The sequence below is a fragment of the Cucurbita moschata genome, unplaced genomic scaffold, assembly GCF_002738365.1.
Source record: "Cucurbita moschata cultivar Rifu unplaced genomic scaffold, Cmos_1.0 Cmo_Scf00001, whole genome shotgun sequence".
Taxonomy (NCBI): domain Eukaryota; kingdom Viridiplantae; phylum Streptophyta; class Magnoliopsida; order Cucurbitales; family Cucurbitaceae; genus Cucurbita; species Cucurbita moschata.
In genome coordinates this window covers 10,003,274-10,023,441 of record NW_019268517.1, presented here as the reverse complement: position 1 = coordinate 10,023,441, position 20,168 = coordinate 10,003,274, and the positions used below count along the sequence as shown (strand labels likewise).

Sequence of the window (20,168 nt, the reverse complement as noted above, 5' to 3'; positions counted from 1 at the left end):
AAGATCACTCTTATTGGCTCATTCGAGTTAAACCATCAGGCTCGACTCGAGTCAACTAAAAGATCAATGTGGATGGTTGCAACGCGGGAATTGTGGTTTGGTTCGAACTCGGGTGTTTTCTTGTTGTATAAGGATTGAAATAATTTGGTTGGCTGTTGTTGACACCACAAATTTTCATTAAAAAAAAGGAAAGAAATATTCAGGTGGGAAGACAAAGGAACCTAATAAATATGGTTGTTGAGAAAGTATGTGAAGCTCAAAGGATGAAGCAATGGAGAGAGATTGAGCGACGGCCGGAGGAAGTTAAATGCGGCGGTGAGGGGGCGGCGCTTATGAACTAACTAAAAAAGTAGGCTAATTCAATGTGTAAGTAGGCGTTATTATCCACCTTCAACCACTCCAAATTGTTATAGCTTTTAGTATCAATTTACACATCATTTCTCTCAACCACATGCTTCTTCCTTCTTCCATTATTTTTCTCATTATATCTCTGCCTACCCTTCCTTTATATACCCCTTCTGCTCCTCTTCTCTCTTTACCTTTCTCCATTCCTCTCTTCGATTTCCATGGGGGCTTACCGTCAATTCCCCGCCATTTCTAAATGCACCACCGCCGGACGCGAAAACCAGACGGTGGCTGCGGATCTAGATGGAACTCTGCTTCTTTCGCAAAGCGCTTTTCCTTACTTCATGCTTGTGGCTGTCGAAGCCGGGAGTATTTTCCGGGGACTTCTTCTTCTCGTCTCTGTGCCGTTTGTTTACTTTGTTTACTTTTTTTTCTCTGAATCTGTTGCCATTCAGGCTTTTATTTTTGTTGCATTTGCTGGATTGAAAGTCGCTGATATCGAAATGGTGGCTCGTTCTGTTTTGCCTAAATTTTACTGTGAGGATGTTAATCCTGAAACTTGGAACGTGTTTAATTCGTTTGGAAAGAGGTTGATTGTGACGGCGAATCCTAGGGTTATGGTGGAGCCGTTTGTGAAGACGTTTTTGGGCGCTGATAAAGTCATTGGAACCGAGCTTGAAATTACCAAATCCGGTAGGGCTACTGGATTTGTTAAGAAACCTGGAGTTCTCGTCGGCGATCTGAAGAAGACGGCTCTTGTTAAGGAAGTTGGCGCTGATTTGCCGGATTTGGGGCTCGGCGATAGAGAAACTGACCATGAGTTCATGTCAATTTGCAAGGTATGTATAAAATTATATATATGAACAGTATATTTGAGTAAAATTTAGCTCGGAAGGGATTAATAATTAATTATTAGCCACAAGATCTTCGTGCCGCACCCGAATCTTCGTCACGCATTTCAACCACGTGAATTAGTCATCATAGTTTTGAATATTTAATTTGAAATTGAAAAAGAAATGTGTGAATAAGAACAGAGGTTTTAATTCATATATTCAAACTGTGTTGAATTTTCAGGAAGGATATATGGTGCCAAGATCGAACAAGGAGCCATTACCGAGAAACGAGCTTTTAAGTCCGATTATTTTCCATGACGGCCGATTCGTGCAACGGCCGACGCCACTGGCTGCGCTATTGACCTTTTTATGGCTGCCGATCGGCGTAATGCTTTCAATTCTTAGAGTCTACACCAACATTCCTTTGCCGGAAAGAATCGCTTGGTACAACTACAAGTTTCTTGGAATTAAGATCAATGTTAAGGGAACTCCACCGCCGCCGCCGAAGAAAGGCCAGAGCGGCGTCCTCTTCGTCTGCAACCACCGCACCGTCTTAGATCCAGTGATTATCGCCGTCGCATTAGGCAGAAAAATCAGCTGCGTTACTTACAGTATAAGTAAATTCACAGAAATAATTTCTCCGATCAAGGCCGTGGCGCTATCGAGAGACAGAGAGAAAGATGCGGCTCATATTAAACGTCTTCTTGAAGATGGCGACCTTGTGATTTGCCCTGAAGGAACGACTTGCAGAGAGCCATTTCTGTTGCGATTTAGTGCTCTTTTCGCCGAGTTGACTGACAGAATCGTCCCCGTCGCCATTAACACGAAACAGAGTGTGTTCTTCGGAACGACGGTTAATGGACACAAATTGCTGGATCCATATTTCGTGTTTATGAATCCGAGGCCGACTTACGATATCACGTTTCTCAATCAGTTGCCGGCGGAAATGACCTGCAGCAGCGGGAAATCGGCGATTGAGGTGGCGAATTATATTCAGAGGGCGGTCGCCGGAACTCTTGGATTTGAGTGCACTAATTTGACCAGAAAGGGGAAATACGGGATTCTTGCTGGAACTGATGGCCGAGTTTCTTCTAAAAAGGAAAATGCCGAATTGGTTAAGAAGAACACTTGAACAAAAAAAAAAAAACAAAAAAAAAAAAATGTTGATTTTCCATATTGGTTTGATTTTCCATAAAAAGTTTATTATTAGAGAAAAAAAATAAGATTGAGCTGTCAAAATGGTCATAGATTAATTATATAAATCGTTTTATGTATATTCTTCTTTTTTTAAATATGTATACAGAAAATATCGTGACTTTTTTTTTTTCAAATAATTTTCTTCTAGTGTGGTTTATATAATATTTATACAAAGGAAAGGGAAGGAAATAATAATAATAATAATAACTTATGAAATTTATTACTTAATTTCAAAAAAAGAAAAATAAGTTAAGAATGATGATATGTGACGCTAGTTGGAGATGTGAACAAAACATTCTTTATAATAGGTGAAAATTTTTCTATAATAGAAGCGTATTAAAACTGTAACGCTGATGATGATATATAACGGACCAAAATAGACAAATTATAGCCAAACACCAGATAGAATCAAAGCTAGACACCAAATTGAGCCCTGAATTAGAGAGGAGCTCGAGTGCCAGCGAGAACACTGAGTCTTGAAGGGAGAGAATTGTGAATCTCTTGAAGAAGGGAATGGATTATTCATAAGGGTGTGAAAATCTCTCCGTAATAGATTTGATTTATAAGATAATTGAGTAAAGGGCGACCGTGGGTGAGGATGGCGCAGCCTATAGGAGACGAAGATAGTAGCTTAAAACAGTTGGGATACGCGCCATTGGTAGGGTAAGATGGGGTGATATGGCATAATTTGGGTGGCAATTTGAATGTGGGCATTAATTTCTTGCCCTTCCCATTGTTTAAAGATGGGTTATAGGTTATGGTTTGGTGGTTGGAGAGTGTAGGAGGAGGAGGAGGAGGAAGAGGTAGGTTTAAATGTGGGAAAAGAAAATGATATGATAGAGGGATGGGTATGTATTTTGAAAGTTGGCAATGGTAGAGCATATACATTAAATCTCACACCAACCAACTTTACTTTACTTTATTGGTCCACACAAAAGACTAGCATATGGACACTAATTCGGATGCTCCGTGCCTTCAAAATTGGTTGGTTACACTCTCGTCTCGGGTACTCATCACACTCTTATTATCCGTCCCCTTCTCAACAGTCAACAAATCCTCGCAACAGGCCAAGCTCACTGCTAGTAGATGTTGTCATCTTTAAACTTTTGTACACTTTTGTAAAATGCGTCTGTTAAGGAGAGATTTCTACACTCTTGTAAAAAAATGTCCCAAACTAATAGAACTTCGCCTCGTTATCCTTCCGCGTTGCCTACCCTCCCTTGGATGGGCTGGATCATTTCATTCTCTAATATTGGGCTCTAATGGGCTCATATGGGCTCACATGAGATCTGCCCGGGCAATTTTGGGCTCGTCTCGCGAGTTTTTTTATTTTATTTTATTTTTATTTTTTTCCTATTAAAATATATTAATTTTCACGCTATTTATTTAAATATTAGAGAAATTCTTTTAAACCTCAAGAGCAAATAAAAAAATCGTGGTTTCTTTTGGCGTCGGAGTCGAAGTTTTCTTTCCTGACAAGAAAACCCCTAAACAAAATCCTTCATTTCTAACTCGGTTTTGCTTTGGCACAGAAGCGCCAATTCGATTGAACTCGGATACACTGCAAGAATTCCGCCATGGATGTGATCAAGACGCAGCAAATTTCATCGAGGCCAGTCGAGAAGGTTGTAGTCCACCCCCTGGTTTTACTCAGCATCGTTGATAACTACAACCGAGTCGCCAAGGAATCCCGTAAACGAGTTGTAGGAGTCCTACTTGGTAGCTCTTTCAAGGGCACCGTCGATGTCAGTAATAGCTATGCAGGTCTGTATTCGTCTCTCTTTCCGACATCTCTTTAGCGCTTGTCAAAAATATTGCTGTAGCGTGTTTGGATCTGGATGTTCTAGTCGCTTGATTCGGTTTAATACCTGAAAGTGGATGCTGGTTGATTTTTATGATAACATTACGAAGAATCTGGGCATTTTGTTGGGTATTTCTCTGAAATTGATGTTAGCTGAACAGAAGTTGGAATTTGCTTTAGAGACTGGAAATGTACCTTTCTTGTGGTTGCCCTGATTCGCGAAATAGACATGAAAAGAAGCCATCTTTTCGCTTTGGCTGCCCTGATTCGCAAATTCTCCTAGGTTGCTTCTCATTAGGAATTGATTAGGATTCGGGCACTCATTTGCCCGCCTTTTCCACTTTTCATGATTTGTATGACACTAGAAGTTCTTTGGGTAACCTATACTCGGTTGACCCATGTAGACGCCTCGTGCCGGAAGGTCAAGGAAGTTGGTGACCTGATGACACGGGAGCTGGCGAGCTCCCGAAGCCCCGATGAACGGCGGCTTGGATTGCAGGTTTGGATTTGACAGTAAAAAATTTCAACCCTTAAGACACTCGTTGTGTTAAAACTTTCTCTTATCCATCTGACATGAGATTGTTAGGACTTTTCGGATGAGCCGTTACTAATTTTAGGTAGAGTTTTTATTTCTCTCCGTTTTAGAGTTTTGTTGTTTCCCATACATTGTTAATAGTCTACTCAGTATGAGTCTAGTAGGGCGGTTATTGTTGTGAAGGGCAGTCTGCAAGTTTTCTATCTTTGAACTACATCAATTGGTCTTGATCTATGTTTAGTTGTGACCTTTGTATGGTATACTCTCTTTATTTCAGTGCCCTTTGAAGAAGACGAGAAAGATCCGAGCATATGGTTTCTTGACCACAACTATCACGAGTCGATGTTTTCAATGTTCAAGAGGATCAATGGTAATTTCTCTACTTCTAGTACCTTTTGTATTTTTCTATGTTGAGGATTGTTTGCTTATATCATCCATCATTTGTGGACGTGTCAGCTAAGGAGCACATCGTAGGTTGGTATAGCACAGGTCCAAAGCTACGGGAAAATGACCTAGATATTCACCAGTTGTTCCACAAGTAAGATCTCCGTACTTGTTTGGGATTGAGTTTCATAAAATTTTATTTTCAAGTTCTCAAATTCTGTATAGCTTCAAACTATTCTGTTTGTCCTCTGTGTTCATTTTATCTAATTTTCTGAGCTACTTTACTTGTGTAATTTTGTAACACCAATTTAGACCCTTTTGAAAGCCATTCTATGGTCAGTCAATGATGAATATTGTATCCTTTTGGCCAATGTTGTTTTTCTGATTACTCTGCGAGTCATTCACACGCTCTTTTGTGTTTTTTTAGTTATGTACCGAATCCTGTGCTTGTGATTATTGATGTACAACCCAAGGAGCTGGGAATACCTACTAAAGCCTACTATGATGTTGAAGAAGTTAAAGAAGTACGGTTTTATCTCTTTTTTCCAATATTAGCTTAATGGTCCTGAATTAACTATAAAAACGATTTTCTAGTTGCCCTTACATATCTTCTAATTTGGGATGACAGAATGCTACCCAAAAAAGCCAGAAGATCTTTGTTCATGTACCTTCAGTTATTGCTGCCCACGAGGTCGAGGAAATTGGTGAGTTATAAAATGAGATTCATATCTTCGTTTTAGGATGTTTTATCAGTTCTTACCTCGTAACCTTGTTGTTTGGTCTAAATACAGGTGTGGAGCACTTACTAAGGGATGTGAAGGATACTACCATTAGTACACTTGCTAATGAGGTCTATTTTCTTACTGTTACTTCTCTTAAAATTGCAGTGCTCTTCAATCAGTTTTCTTTTATTCAAATCACCTTCCCGAATTTTGTGATTGACTCGATGTACCGAGCTCGACGTCTAGATGGAAGCATTAGGTTACAAAAGGCTTTGGCTTATATAAATGTTTTTTTTTATAGGTTACAGGCAAACTTACTGCTTTAAAAGGTTTAGATGCACGACTACGTGAGATTCGGGGCTACCTCGATCTTGTTATTGATGAGAAGCTTCCATTAAACCATGAGATTCTTTACCATTTACAGGTATCATTTTCTCCTCGCTTCTTCCATTAGCTTTTTAACCATCTCACTGCATTGTATAGATGTACCTATGTATGCGTGTGTATAATAGTATGTATTTGATGATGTGCTTTCTGCACTAGCTCTCCAATCCAAATGACAAATATTCCGCAACTCCAAACACGTTTTCCATTGTTTATGTGGCATGCCTTGGTTCTGAGTACACGTGTCGTGCTAATCTGATTCCCAGCTAGGTGACATTGCTTGTAGTTTTGCTACTCAAAAAGACACACTGTTAATAAAGGAAGAAACAGTTCTTAAGAAAATTCTTATGAACAAGAACAGTTTATAGGGTTTCACACCAACTAGATCTATACCGATATTTTTATTTTCATGATAAAATTGCAGGATGTGTTCAACCTTCTTCCCAATCTAAATGTGGCAGAATTGATAAAATCATTTGCAGGTAAACACTAACTCAAGATTCTTCTCCATTGGCTATTTAACATGTTTCCTTGAGAATATTCATCTATATTTACCCTACTGTGCAGTAAAAACCAATGATATGATGCTGGTTATTTATCTTTCCTCACTCATCCGGAGTGTCATTGCTCTACATAATTTAATCAACAACAAGGTAAAATCCCTCCCTCTGCACCAAATTTACGCCCGCATATTATACATATCAATGAGCTTATAATCATTCATTGCTCTCGTGCAAAATCTGTTCTCTAGATGCTAAACAAAGAACACGAGAAGGCCGAGGACGCAAAACCAGCAATTGTTCCCGCCGTGTCTGGAAACTAACATGCAACTTCCATCGACAAATCTGTTGTTTTAGAAGTTGAAGGAACTAGTTATCTGTGTTGAGTTGTTGGTAGATGACATCTTTGTTTTATCCTATTGGAAGAGATGGCTAGTTTCGGAGCATGTATTTTCCTGACCATTTTTGTGTTCAATGTTAATTGTACACCCTCAGTTTATTTGCTCAAACATGTTGTCACGTAGACCACTCATTTATCTTTTTCTCAGAAGGTTCCTCCAATCTGTAGCATTGTTGATGTCTTATATAAAAGGAAATTTGATGTCGGGATGAATGAAAAGATGGATGGATGGAATCCTATGCTTCCAATTATAGTAACTTTGAATTAGTAATAGTTTGATGTTAGAATTGATGAGAAAGTTCCTTGAGAAGGATTATTAACATGAGTTACTGTTGGGAAGTTGGGCATTGACATCTTAATGCGTTGCAATTTGGATATTGATCAATCTTTATGCTTTCCAGCAGCTATACAATCTGAATCGGCTATCACTGTAGAGACCACTCGAGTTCTTGAGACGGGAGAGGGGTGCCCCGAGTGCTGGGCCAATTTCTTCGTCGGTTGGAGATTTTAATGCTTTGTAATCTAGACATTGATCGATCTTTATGCTTCCTAGCAGCTATACAATCCGAATCGGCTACCACTATAGAGACCGCTCAAGTTCATGAGACTGGGGAGGGGCGCCCCGAGTGCTAGACCAATCTCTGTGTCAGTTGGAGACCTTAATGTATCTTTATGCTTCCAAGCAGCTATACAATCCAAATCGATTACCACTATAGAGACGGCTTGCTGGGCCAATTTCTGTGTCGGTTGGAGACCAGGTTTGGGATTGGGATTTAGAGAGAATTTACAATTAATTAAAAGATACTTATCCAAATTTAAAATTTAAAGAATTAAGGAGGGAGAAAACGATCCAATAAGCGCTTAACAATGGCGGCAAGCCGGCACAAAATTATTGTACAGAAGATTTGACAACTTGTTTCGGACATAGCCATGCATCTCTACTGTAAGAGTGTCTTCCCTTGATTTTTTTTTGTCTCTGCTTTTGCTTTCCGTTGCTGTGTGAGCACATTCCGGCTCTATATCTCTAATTCATTCTATTATACCTATTGAATTCGATGCATTTATGTTTAACCGGTTGTTCAAACAACTATCCAGAGTTCCTAGAGCTCCTTGTAAGGCTTGTTGGAAAACCTGTTGTCGTACTTGATTCCAATTTGAAGTTGAGTTGTAATTCATTGGCGATTGGTTGAGTTGTAACTATTAGTTTGCTTGCGTAGTTGGTTGTTGATAATTTTACATGTTGTCCCTTGAAGTTGACATCAGATATGACAGAAACAATATTAGTTCTATGAGTTAGAGAATTGTTTCTGGCTGCGTCCAATTGAATTTAAGCAGTTGTCGGTGGAGAGTTGTGGAAGTTCTGTATGTCACAGAGAGCGTAAGATGCTCGACGAAATGCCTGATCAAGACTTTTCTATCTCATACGCTGTTCATGTAAAGGTTTTACTGTTTGTGTTTGATGTGGTACTCTGAGGTGAAGATTCTAGAGCTAGTTCTTGGAGTTGTTTATGAGAACACCGCTTGGCATGTTCTAGCCTCGAACTTTTAACTGTTCAAAGATATTTATGCTCTATTTCAATTTTGACCATGAATGTGGAAACCTCTTGTTGTCATTGGAGGAATTTGAAGCTCCAATTGGGTTGTTGCTGTAAGGCTTGGTGACCTGCTGTAACTTTCTTGATCCTTCAGTCATGGGCAAAGCTTCAAGAGATAAGAGGGTCTTGACTACAATTCAATTCGGCTATTTGTCCTTTTGGTTCATTACCTTTTTCCACGTTTTATTATTTACTTCGTCTCGTTTGCAGAATATATACTATAGTAAAGCAAAAGAAGAAGGCTGGCGTGCTCGAAGTGCGTTCAAACTTCTGAACATAGATGAAGAATTTAACATATTTGAAGGTTTGTTCTTGTATTGGGTTCCTCTTTCTTAAAATATTTTTACCTTTCTGCCAGGATGTCAATCACTGAGATGGTCCAGATGAATGGTAATTGGTACTAAATATTCCTTTCCAAGAATACTAATTTCCTTTGTTTTTTAGGAGTTCTATGTCCTGGAGATGTCATTATTCCCTCGTGAACAATGCCGCAATATTTTGGATTAACCTTCCATAACAGAATAGTTTTCCAGAATCCTCTAGAAATCTGTGTGATCTATTTAGTTTTGCAATCTACCTGTGTTATCTTGTTCATGAACTTTCAATTGCAGGAGTCAAGCGAGTGGTGAATTTATGCGCAGCCCCTGGTAGCTGGAGCTAGGTAATCTCTTTTGGGTGTCTTCTTGTTGCAATCTGTTTATCAAACTAGTGGACAATGCTTTATGGGGGAAATACAATTTTTCATATAAAATACAACTAATTCTTACAAGAATTCTGCAATATGAATCTCTCTTCTCATCTAGTTTCTTTTTTTCTTAGTCAGTCAAGTTGAAAGGTTTGCTGTGATCTCCTCTGTTCCTTGAGATTATTGCTTTGACGTGTCGATTATTTTTTACATGTTTAGCATTGGTAAAACTTGTCAAGTATGATAACGAATTACGCGAGGACCATAATCAAAGCTAGGTTTCTGTTGTTTTACATTTTCGAGTTTTTTTTTTTTTTTTTTGTTGCAGCTGAAGTTGCTTTTCCCGTAGTGACTTTTGCAAAACCGAAAGGCAGTCGCAATCCCAGTATAGGTAACCTTTTGGCTTCACTTTTTTTTATTGGTAACTCTATAGGTCTATCTTTCGGTTATAATTGAACTTATTTCCTGAAAATGATACCCTTCTAAGTGAAAATTGTCATTATAGCGTCTGGTTCATAGGATTCTTACGCATGGATTTCAGATCCCATTGAACTTTAGATTGTTATCGTTTAATACTAGGTGGGACTCGTGTCCACCCAACACCAAATTGTGGGGTTTGCTTATGTTCGTGGTGGCATCTGTAATATGAAAAAAAAAACATGTAAAAGAGGACAAGATAGTCAAAAGGCAGCTCACATATTTTCTAAAACTTCGATGGTTATGTTTATGAACATTAAAAGGTTTTGAATTACAACCGTGAATTGTTCTATTTGATTCTAGGTAGTCGGTCGTTTAATACCATTGCTCAAATGTTGAGGTGTCAGGCTGATTAGACTATAACTAGTTACAACTTACAAGTGATTATTTGGCATCATTTAACTTTTAAACAAAGTAGTGACTATGATTTAACTTTATGTTCATGTTGAAGCTCATACGAGGACTGGGTGTGAATGTTGAGGCATTTGTAGTTTGTGAGAATTATTCGCCTCCTGACGGTTTCAACCCATAAGATCCAACCCCTGCTAGAAAAGGTGGGAAGCCCATCAGGAGGAGATGACTTAGGTAAACTCGATGTACGACCTTGATTGGGAGTTCACATATCGAAGGACCTGATACAACATGTTCTTGATCTTTAAAGATTAATATGTTTTACAGCTGGCTATGACCATGTCTTCTTGTCTTTAAACTTTATATAATTAGTGTCTCTGATTTCAATGTGATCAATTCCCTGGTATTTTTGGTTACACAAGAGGAAGTAATAGCATTGCTATTTTGCTGCATTGTGTCCCTCTCAGATTAAAGTATACATCCCAATAAAGTATCCCCTCAGCGGATATGATTCCGATCGTTCATACCCACTGCCCAGAGGTGCCGAGAGAACTTTGATCCTGTGCGACCTCCTATTGCCCCTCCTTACAACAGGGCTCTTGAAATGAAGAAAACCTTCCAGTGAAGGAATTCGAGAACTAAACCTTCCTTGGATTCCGGATTGTGCTATTCAATGTTGGATAACCTGCAAAGTTGATTTGGATGGACGGGTAATTATTAAGAAACAGCAATCATTTCTCCCTCCCCCCTCTCAGTCTCTGTCCTATTTTTGTAAAAAAAAAAAAAAAAAAAAAAATGCTGTGGATCTTGATTTTGATTATTTTAATCGAAATACATAAAGATTAAGAAGATGTATTATGATAAGCACGAGATTGTCCCGCACGAGTCTTACTCATCCTTCATAATTTCCATGGACATGAACCCCACCCCCATGCATACCACAAACAAAAACAAGAAAGGAAAATCATTTTGAGCATTACACATTTTTTAAGGGCATTCTACTGCATGTCGGTCTGCATGTTTCTATGTTTTTCATATGCAAATGTTTGGACAAACTTGGGTTTTACAGGTGGCCCCCCTGATTGTGAATCAACCAACCATCCTTGCTAATGGGAATCTGAGCTATTCAAAGGCGTGGCCCTCCAAATTCACAGGTCTAACTCATCCCTTTCTAACTGTTGCCTTCTAAAAATTTATGACCCGACATATCACGCATAGAGATTCTTGTTGTCTATCCCATTCCCTCCTTTTGGAGATGCCATAATTTAGGCGTTTAATGGTGGACATCATTGAACAAAAATAACTCAGTGAAATAAACTTATATGTTCTTTTTTTTTTTACCTCATCGAGTGATATATTGTAGATATCCAATTTATGTAATTTTATAATGAACAGATATCTGCTCGAGTTCAAGGCATTTAGACAAGGAAAGTTTCGAGCTTCGAAGATTGAAACTCGATTATCATCTGCTACAGCATCATCTTACAGAGACGGGCACGCAAAAGAATGTCTAAAATATCGACTATATTTTACATGCGTTCCGCTCCCACGATTACAGAACTTTCAGTAAGTACTTCCAGAGACTGAGTTTAATCTGGACAAAGATGAAGAGTGGTTTAAGAATTCGATGCAATCTTCGATTGCTTCAGCTCGGTGCGACTCCATGGAATCCGAAACCGATCTTGACCTTGTAAAAGTGGCGGCTGAAGAAACCTTTCGTGAAGATTTTTTGGTGGATACAAAGCGAATGGCTTCACTTACTCTGGCCTTGAAACTCTGTAGAAATCCCACCGGCAAGTGCCTTGAGTCTCTGCTCAGGCCGAAGCTCAAAGTTCCAGCGCCGTCGTCACCGCCGCCGTGTTTGAGCACGACTGTTGGGTTATCATTCACATCAGGACTGAAGCTGACCCGTTTGCTGGATTTCCTTGTCATTTCAACCTTACAAGTGAGATGTAAATCCAAGGGATAAACAGATATGGGTTTTAGAGAGAGACAGAGAGAAGGTAGTAACTTTTGTAGTCGGCAGAGAGGCTCAAAGTAAACGCTTGGTTTACGTTCAAATAGACATTTGATTTATATAAAAAGATTCTTGGTTTGGATTGAAGGGGTGGAGAAAGATTAGGTTTTTATATGGGTAATGCATGAAGGAAGGGTGTTATGGGAAGTGGATTAGGTCAGAAAAGAGATCAGTGGAGGCAGCAGAGAATAAAAAGAGGAAGAAAAAGAAGAAGTAGAAGAGGGAGAGAATCAAGGGGGGAGCAAGAGAGAGACAACCACTTGATACTCCTCAGCATCATCGTTGCTTTTGAGGCACAACGGAAGGGCCCTACAAGTTTCTCTTTAGATGGCCATCTTGATTCCCATTTGCAGTAGAATCACAGAAATCCTTCGCCATGGTTAAGGTTAGTGGGCCTCTCTCTCTCTCTGTGTGTCTCCTGTTGCTTGAATAAAACTTTTTCCCATTCACTTTTTCTTTTCTATTTTACTGTCCTTCGCAGAATAATTTGTCTTGAAAAATGTGCATGCTCTGAGATTTTTGACCTTTTGACTGAGAATTAAAGCTGAAGGGGGCCTGAATTCAATTCTTTACCTGTCTGTTGACTCCTCTTCATCTGTTCAACACCTTTAATTATACTGTGTACGTCATTGTTATGTTTTCTTCTACTTTTTTGCTTATGTTTTGTTCTACATCTTTAACTGAATTCTTTTTTGTTTCTTCTTTTTTCTCTCTCTAAACCTAAACTTACAGCCATTAGATTGATGAATCCACACGCCAAATGTGGTACTGACAATCACAATCAAAGAAAACCCCCCTTGGTCCTAATTCCTGTTCATTTACGCCATTTTCCCTTCACTATCGAATTTTCTTTTTAGGCTTCTCCTCAAGATTATTAAAATACTGATGTTAGTAAGATATTTCTACTTTCTTATAAAAAATGTTTTGTTTTCCTCCCAACCGATATGAGATCTCACAATCCGCCCCTTTGAGGCTTAGCCTCGGTATATTGCCTAGTGTCTGCTCTGATATCGTTTGGAACGGCCTAAGCCCATTGCTAGTAAATATTGTTCTATTTGGGCTTTCTCTTTCTTGCGTTCCCCAAGAAAAATGGTTATAGTAAGAGAGGTTTCTACACCTTTATAAATAATATTTCGTTCTTATCTCCGACGAATGCACTATTGCCATTGTAAAAGATTTTTGCACATAAAAATTTTAGGTTAAAATTCTTGCGTCGTGTCATTTCCTTTGAAATTTTACTAATATTATTTATTTAAGCTTCTGGTGCACCCATGGTTTTTAGTTGAAAATGATAGCTTCACGTTTATCTGTCCTTTTAAGTATATTATAATTTGAAGTTAACCAGAGATTAGTTATCATTCACGACCAACTTTATGTTAGTTTATTATTGATCGATCGATCAGTTTGACCGATCTTTTAAAAAGCTCCTCTTTTAGATGATGCAAGTTTCAAAATAAAAGTGTTATAATAATTTTAGTTTATTTTAATTATTTTATTAAAAATCGACTGAAATTATGGGTTCTTTAAATCCTTTCTGTGTAGGGGCAAAACGCAGAGGCGGCCCGAACTGTCAAAACGGGCTAAAGCTCTTTACGGTGGGCTTGACAAATTCAGTACGGGTAAGCCCATCAGAAATTACCTTTTTAGTCGTTTGATTTTTTTTATTTTTATTTTTATTTTCTGATGTGAGGGCCATTTTAGTCATTTACTATAGATATGGATTAAATTATGAGTTCTTCCTAATGGACAGAATTGATAATTGACTTGGTAGTATACATTTGATAATTTCACTTTTATTTATGAATAAAAATTATATAATAATAGAAACATCTGACCTAAGCTAACATAAATAATCAGAGAGAAAATTTGGTAATTATTTAAATCCATAAGTGAAGGTATAATGGTGTATTAGATAGATGTTAGAGTTTCCAACGTTTGGTGAAGAAAAAGCAACAAAGAAACTAAAAAATAATTGACCCAAAACCAGAAATTCCAAGCTGGGTGTGAATTATGAGAGTTGGAGGAAAAGCTGATGACTTCATGCGCTCATCTCATCTCAAACCTAAACCAAAACCAACCCCCCCCCCTTTTTTTTTTCTTTTATTATTTTAAACCATTTGTATCCATTAAAATATTAACTAGTAATTGTCATCGTGATATGAACACGAATAAACGATAATCCAAATTAGACGGATGGAAAAAAAGAAAAAAAAAAAAAGAGAAAAAGGAAGAAGCTTTCGTTGATTCCACACAGGAGACAAATCCAAAGAATTGGGAATGGAAATTGGAATGTCCACAAATGTAGTCTCCTCCAGTCTTCCCAGATGCTCTCCAATACCACTCGACGAATTTTTCCGTCTTTGTCTCTCTCCTTCTCTTTTGGGTTTTGGATTGCTTGCTTTGTTACCCAACTTTTCAAAATCATCAGACAGCTAAAGTTCATCCTCTTCCCAAAATCCCAACTCAGAAAGTGCAAATACCATATTATATGCTGTCAAGTGTCAAACTTCCTTTCATAATGAACACCATTTCTCTTTCTACAAAACTCTCTTTCTCCTCCCTTTTCCACTTCCGCCACTAAAGCCCCCTCCTCTTTTAGAATCCCACATTTTAGTCTTCTACTTTAAGCCCCAGAAGTAGGAGTAGTGTTGAGGCTAACGAAATGACTATTGCTGAAGTTAGGCCTGAAGATGGTGAGGATGATAGTCCTCCTTTGCTTGACCCTGAGATCAATTCCATACCTCGTCGTATTGCTCTCTTTATTGAGCCTTCTCCCTTTGCGTGAGTGTTTCTATGCTTAATCGATCTGTGTTTTCTACTGTTGAAGCTTCTATTGGCCTTGTGTGTTTGTTTCCCATCTTCTAGTTACAGGGAACCGCATTTTCAGCTGATCTTAAGATTTTGTTTCGACTGCTTTTTGCTTTTTCCCCATTGTACTTGTGTCTTACATGGCTTAATGCATCTATGGGTTGATATATGCTTGATGTCAAATGAAGGGTTGGTTTGGATCTTATTCCTGGGCATCCTAATTAGGCCTCTTCTTGAAGGGGCTATTTCTAACTTCATTGACTCAGCTTTTGATATGGGAAGCTACTTCGATCTTCGCAATGCATTGGCCCAAGTAGTCTCCGGGTTGCGGCCATGGCGGGTTTTCACATGTATCCTCTGGATGAATGTTTAGTTTCGTAACTTTTCTTAATGGACATTTATACAATATAATAAGTGTTGCTGAAACTTTTCTTAATGGACATTTGTGAACTATAGGGAGATTATTTCTTATTCTTCTTTTAGAGGAAAAAAACGAAGAATAAGAAATTCTCTCTCTATAGTTCACAAATCATAATACGTTAGGCCATCCTGTTGAAGAAATTTCTTCTTTTTCTTTATATCATTGACTTCATTGTGCTGATACTTGTCATTAAAATGTTGAATCACTGCATTGTTGGTTTTACAGATACGTGTCGGGATACAAAAACCGCTTCCAGAACTTCATTCGCTATCTACGTGAAATGGGTGACGAGGTTCAATTTTATCCCTTTCTTCTATTTCAGCTTCTATACATGCATTTTTAACCAATCTTGAATTCTTTAATTCGACAAGCTTGAGTATGTTCTATTTAATTATTTTTTGCTCGGTGTTAGGATACAAAACAAGCAATTCATATGGAAAAAAGAAAAAAAAAAGTTAATATTTTAGCAATAGAAAAGTTGACTTTTTCTATAATTTACTTAGGTGATGGTTGTGACAACTCATGAAGGTGTACCAGAGGAGTTTTACGGTGCAAAATTAATTGGATCGCGAAGGTAAGTTAGGTACTTCATGTCAGATGATAATATCTAAAACCCTGACGCTCAGTCCTTGCTCATTTTTGCTTCTTATCTCAGCTCTTTTGCTTTCATGAATGAAGTTCATAATCTCAAGCCTTCAGTTTCCGTCGAAGGTTCTATCTATTGCTCAACTGATCTTTAACTATTGGCAGCTTTCCATGTCCCTTGTATCATAAGGTGCCACTTTCTCTAGCACTTAGTCCAAGAATAATTTCAGAAGTTGTTCGGTTTAAACCCGACATCATACATGCTTCATCACCGGGGATAATGGCAAGTGTCAATATCATCCCATTGTATCTTGAAGTTCTTGAATTCGAACGTTATAGTTTGAAGTTTTTGAATTGAGCTAGCAGATTGACCATTGCCAAACTGTATTCTAGGTGTTCGGAGCTCTGATTATAGCAAAACTATCAAGTGTACCGCTAGTTTTGTCTTACCATACTCATGTACCAGTGTAGGTTCTTTTCTTATCCTTTTTCCTTTTGAACGTACTCCAATCTACTATCACCATCCAATTACAAGCATTGGAAATCCGTGAATGGTTATATTCGAGATCATCTTGTTGTCGATTATATCCGATACTACATTAACATGTATCTGTCTTTTTTAATGTGCAGATACATTCCAAGGTATACATTTAGTTGGTTAGTTAAACCCATGTGGCTTGTTATAAGTACGTGAAGATTTATTCTATTCCATCATATCAATATGAATGTTAAGGATCGCCATTTAGAATTCAGTCTTTCTTTTTAGAATTCCTCCACAGAGCGGCTGATCTTACCTTGGTTCCATCTGCTGCAATTGGCATGGATCTTGAAGCTGAAAGAGTGACAGCAGGTGATTTGAAATAGTGCATGAACTAATGAGAAGATTTATTTTATCATATTCTATTCTTGAAAGGGAGAGATTCATTTGACATCTTTTACTGTTAGAGCATATATTCACAAAGAGTTGTAGCCAAGTTATTTACTTGATTTCTCTTTATTTGCAGCTAATAAGATTCGACTTTGGAATAAGGGTGTAGATTCTGCTAGCTTTCATCCTCGCTTTCGCTCTCAGGAAATGAGATTGAGACTTAGGTGAGATTCCCAGCTCATATATATCTCTTAAAATCATGTAACTTAAGAAATTATCTCCTTTAACACGATCTGTCTTTGTCAAACAGTGGCGACGAGCCTGATAAACCACTGATAATCCATGTTGGACGACTTGGAGTTGAGAAGAGCTTGGATTTCCTCAAAAGGTACTGATTTTGTTAATTGAAATGTTGAAAATATGGTTAGCTTTCTGGGCCTTCTCTGAATTTTCTAGAAATTGCTGTTTAACGCCACCACATCATGGCCTAGAGTTTGGATGAGGTTGGAGTTCGCAAAATGATTAAGAAAAAAGTGGTCGTCTGAGTATGCTCAGATTTCACGTGTAATCCTCATGGAGAAACAAGTAGTACCAAAAACCAGAGAAAATTTTGTTTAAAGGGAGATTTTCTTGACGAGCTTCATTTTTTGTCAGAGAAATAGGAGGGTTTTAGGAGTGTAAATCATTTAGAGTATGACACATTTCAACCCCTCCAGTAGGTTTTAGAGTCTTTTTTGGTTGCCTGAGCATGACTTTTTTTGTAGCCGTACATATGTTCATATCTTGCAAACATTTCATTTGTTCTCACAACTTGATAGGATCATGGATAGACTTCCCGAAGCAAGAATTGCGATCGTTGGAGATGGTCCATACAGGTATGTGTTCTGGAATTTGAAATCTGTAATTAGCTTATTATCTAAACTAGTTAAATATGCTTTGACATAATATACTAGCTCAACAGACCAAAAGGTCGGAGGATCAAATCCTCTTTAGTCAAGATAAGATAAAGCAATGTAAAACAATTACATTTGAGATCCCACATCGGTTGGAGAGGGGAATGAAACATTCTTTATGAGAGTGTGGAAACCTCTCTTTAGTAAACGCGTTTAAAAACCTTGAGGGGAAGACTGGAAGGGAAAGCCCCAAAGAAGACAATATTTGTTAGCGGTATGGTATAAGAGCCAGGCACTGGGCGATGTGTCAACAAGGAGGTTGAACTCCGAAGGGGAGTGGACACCAGGCGGTGTGCCAGCGAGGACGCTGGGCTCCAAAGGGAGTGAACTGTGGGATCTCACATTGGTTGGAGTGAGGAATGAACATTTTTTATAAGGGTGTGAAAACCTCTTCCTAGTAGACGCATTTTAAAACTTTGAGGGGAAGCCTGGAAAGGTTTTATAAGGGTGTGAAAACCTCTTCCTAGCAGTAGACGCATTTTAAAACTTTGAGGGGAAGCCTGGAAAGGAAAACCCAAAGAGGACAATATCTGTTAGCAGTGGACTTGGACTTGGACCGTTACACAAACACTATAGGGAACTCTTTTCTTGACTATGACGTCATTATTGGTCTATATTGGTCTAAATGTATAAGTTTGTGGTGCACAAGCTACTTCTTTTTTACTTGATATATGTTGAACACTCGAAATTACTTAGTCATGGACAGAATTGTTTTATGTTTTGGTTTGTTTGTAACTGTATGACGTATTTTCTTTCATGACAGGGAGGAGCTAGAGAAGATGTTCACTGGCATGCCTGCAGTATTTACGGGCATGTTGTCTGGGGAAGAGCTATCTCAGGCTTATGCCAGCAGCGACATTTTCGTAATGCCTTCCGAATCAGAGACATTGGGACTCGTCGTATTAGAGGCTATGTCCTCTGGGATCCCCGTGATCGGAGCTCGTGCTGGTGGAGTTCCAGATATAATCCCTCCCGAACAAGATGGTAAAATCGGCCACCTTTATACCCCGGGAGACATCGATGACTGCTTAAACAAGCTGAAGCCTCTGTTGGACAATCGTGAACTGAGGGAAACAATGGGGAAAGCAGCTCGCAAGGAGATGGAGAAGTACGACTGGAAAGCCGCAACTCGAATAATCCGTAATGAACACTACAATCTTGCCATATGGTTCTGGCGCAAGAAAAGAGTTGAGTTTCTAAGACCATTTCAATGGCTGTTTAATCGAATTTTTCCATCCCCATAAGTTAATTAGCAGTGAAATGCTTCATATTTCTACCAGCTTGGTTTCAGTAGCAGAAGGTACATCTCCTTCTCCATTGGGAGAACACCCGTGTGATTGTTTGCTATAATATACATTCATTGTGAACCTGAAGAAGAAGAAAAACTTACCAACTTGGTAGTTTATATCGTCATTAATCCAACAGGTAGACTTTTAGTTCTATTTTGTACTGTTCGAGTGTTTCAACTCAAGATAACTCGTAAAATATTAAATTTTTGGTAAGCAGTTATCATGACTGTAACTCATTTCGTCGAGGTCTTTTTGTTGGCTCTGCAAGAACCATGATCATGCATAACTAGGTGACAAGCAAGTAAATATGATCTCACCTTCCATCCGTAGATGTGTGTGAGTTTTGCTCCAACTAGTACTATACTATGATTGACGACCCCTTATCTTCACTTGATACAAGATAGTTGAAATCCTCGAAAACTTGAAAATCTTAATCTAGGAATGTGGAACCACACAGCTACAAAGTAAATGGGTCGAGAGAGATAGTACAGTAAGCAGCTGAGTAGCTATCCAATCACTTAATCGATTAGGAAATAAGATTTCAGCATACAAATGAATCGATACAATTCGATAAATGGAACCAACATGGGATGGTAATGATAGAGAGTGGGTTCAAATTGGTTTGCCAAAATTGATTGTTAAAAGGTAAATTCATCCACCAATGAATGTAATTGAAGAACACAGTTGTGGTCTCTCTCTCACTCTCTCGACATAGCAATTGAGGAAAATAGATATGTTGTTCTAAAAGAAGGTCTTTTGAGCTTAGCACATTGAACTTCGCTCATATCGCACTTTCTCCCTTACAAATTCAGCTGCTTTGGTTACACCATTTTTGGCCATTCCCCCTTTGTGACAAGGACTGCACCTCACCATTTTCCACCTGCGTTGTCGACATCTCATTGGACCATTCCAAGCCATTCAAATTCCACATTTGCCCTTCCATTCGATCCCGTCCATAATTCTTTAACGTCTAAAATTGGTTAATTGTGACATGAATTTAATATCTTAATTAATTAAT

The 20,168-nt window shown here is 38.4% G+C and overlaps 5 protein-coding genes across 9 annotated transcripts; 4 read left to right on the top strand and 1 right to left on the bottom strand.

Moving 5' to 3' along the window:
* Window positions 1–499: 499 nt before the first annotated feature.
* LOC111453476 (glycerol-3-phosphate 2-O-acyltransferase 6-like) lies at window positions 500–2,452 on the top strand. The gene is made up of 2 exons (XM_023094598.1): window positions 500–1,184; window positions 1,420–2,452. The coding sequence occupies exons 1-2, from the start codon at window positions 567–569 to the stop codon at window positions 2,308–2,310; spliced, it is 1,509 nt and encodes a 502-aa protein (XP_022950366.1). The 5' UTR covers window positions 500–566; the 3' UTR covers window positions 2,311–2,452.
* Window positions 2,453–3,163: 711 nt separating this feature from the next.
* LOC111453441 (sulfoquinovosyl transferase SQD2-like) lies at window positions 3,164–19,140 on the top strand. 5 transcript variants are annotated; one of them, XM_023094576.1, is made up of 13 exons: window positions 3,164–3,178; window positions 12,425–12,611; window positions 13,769–13,846; window positions 15,676–15,747; window positions 15,959–16,029; window positions 16,206–16,323; window positions 16,434–16,507; window positions 16,671–16,726; window positions 16,807–16,890; window positions 17,045–17,132; window positions 17,219–17,296; window positions 17,727–17,783; window positions 18,625–19,140. In XM_023094576.1, exons 4-13 carry the CDS (start codon window positions 15,736–15,738, stop codon window positions 19,103–19,105), a joined length of 1,119 nt encoding a protein of 372 aa, XP_022950344.1. In that variant the 5' UTR covers window positions 3,164–3,178; window positions 12,425–12,611; window positions 13,769–13,846; window positions 15,676–15,735; the 3' UTR covers window positions 19,106–19,140. The 5 variants fall into 5 exon arrangements, with proteins under 5 accessions (XP_022950344.1, XP_022950350.1, XP_022950357.1 ...); XM_023094582.1 differs by lacking the exon at window positions 3,164–3,178 and adding an exon at window positions 12,708–12,847 and having other exon boundaries at window positions 12,388–12,611; XM_023094589.1 differs by lacking the exon at window positions 3,164–3,178 and having other exon boundaries at window positions 12,388–12,611; window positions 13,769–13,845; window positions 15,681–15,747.
* Window positions 3,780–7,335, top strand: LOC111453487 (26S proteasome non-ATPase regulatory subunit 7 homolog A). The gene is made up of 10 exons (XM_023094608.1): window positions 3,780–4,139; window positions 4,989–5,081; window positions 5,168–5,249; window positions 5,523–5,619; window positions 5,724–5,799; window positions 5,887–5,945; window positions 6,119–6,241; window positions 6,626–6,683; window positions 6,769–6,854; window positions 6,953–7,335. Exons 1-10 carry the CDS (start codon window positions 3,953–3,955, stop codon window positions 7,022–7,024), a joined length of 933 nt encoding a protein of 310 aa, XP_022950376.1. The 5' UTR covers window positions 3,780–3,952; the 3' UTR covers window positions 7,025–7,335.
* Window positions 8,632–11,770, top strand: LOC111453504 (putative tRNA (cytidine(32)/guanosine(34)-2'-O)-methyltransferase). Its single transcript, XM_023094625.1, has 8 exons — window positions 8,632–8,819; window positions 8,907–9,000; window positions 9,308–9,357; window positions 9,710–9,772; window positions 10,310–10,443; window positions 10,677–10,919; window positions 11,279–11,363; window positions 11,605–11,770. Exons 1-3 carry the CDS (start codon window positions 8,793–8,795, stop codon window positions 9,355–9,357), a joined length of 171 nt encoding a protein of 56 aa, XP_022950393.1. The 5' UTR covers window positions 8,632–8,792; the 3' UTR covers window positions 9,710–9,772; window positions 10,310–10,443; window positions 10,677–10,919; window positions 11,279–11,363; window positions 11,605–11,770.
* On the bottom strand, window positions 11,773–12,141 carry LOC111461879. Its single transcript, XM_023105589.1, has one exon. The coding sequence runs from the start codon at window positions 12,139–12,141 to the stop codon at window positions 11,773–11,775; it is 369 nt and encodes a 122-aa protein (XP_022961357.1).
* Window positions 19,141–20,168: the final 1,028 nt, after the last annotated feature.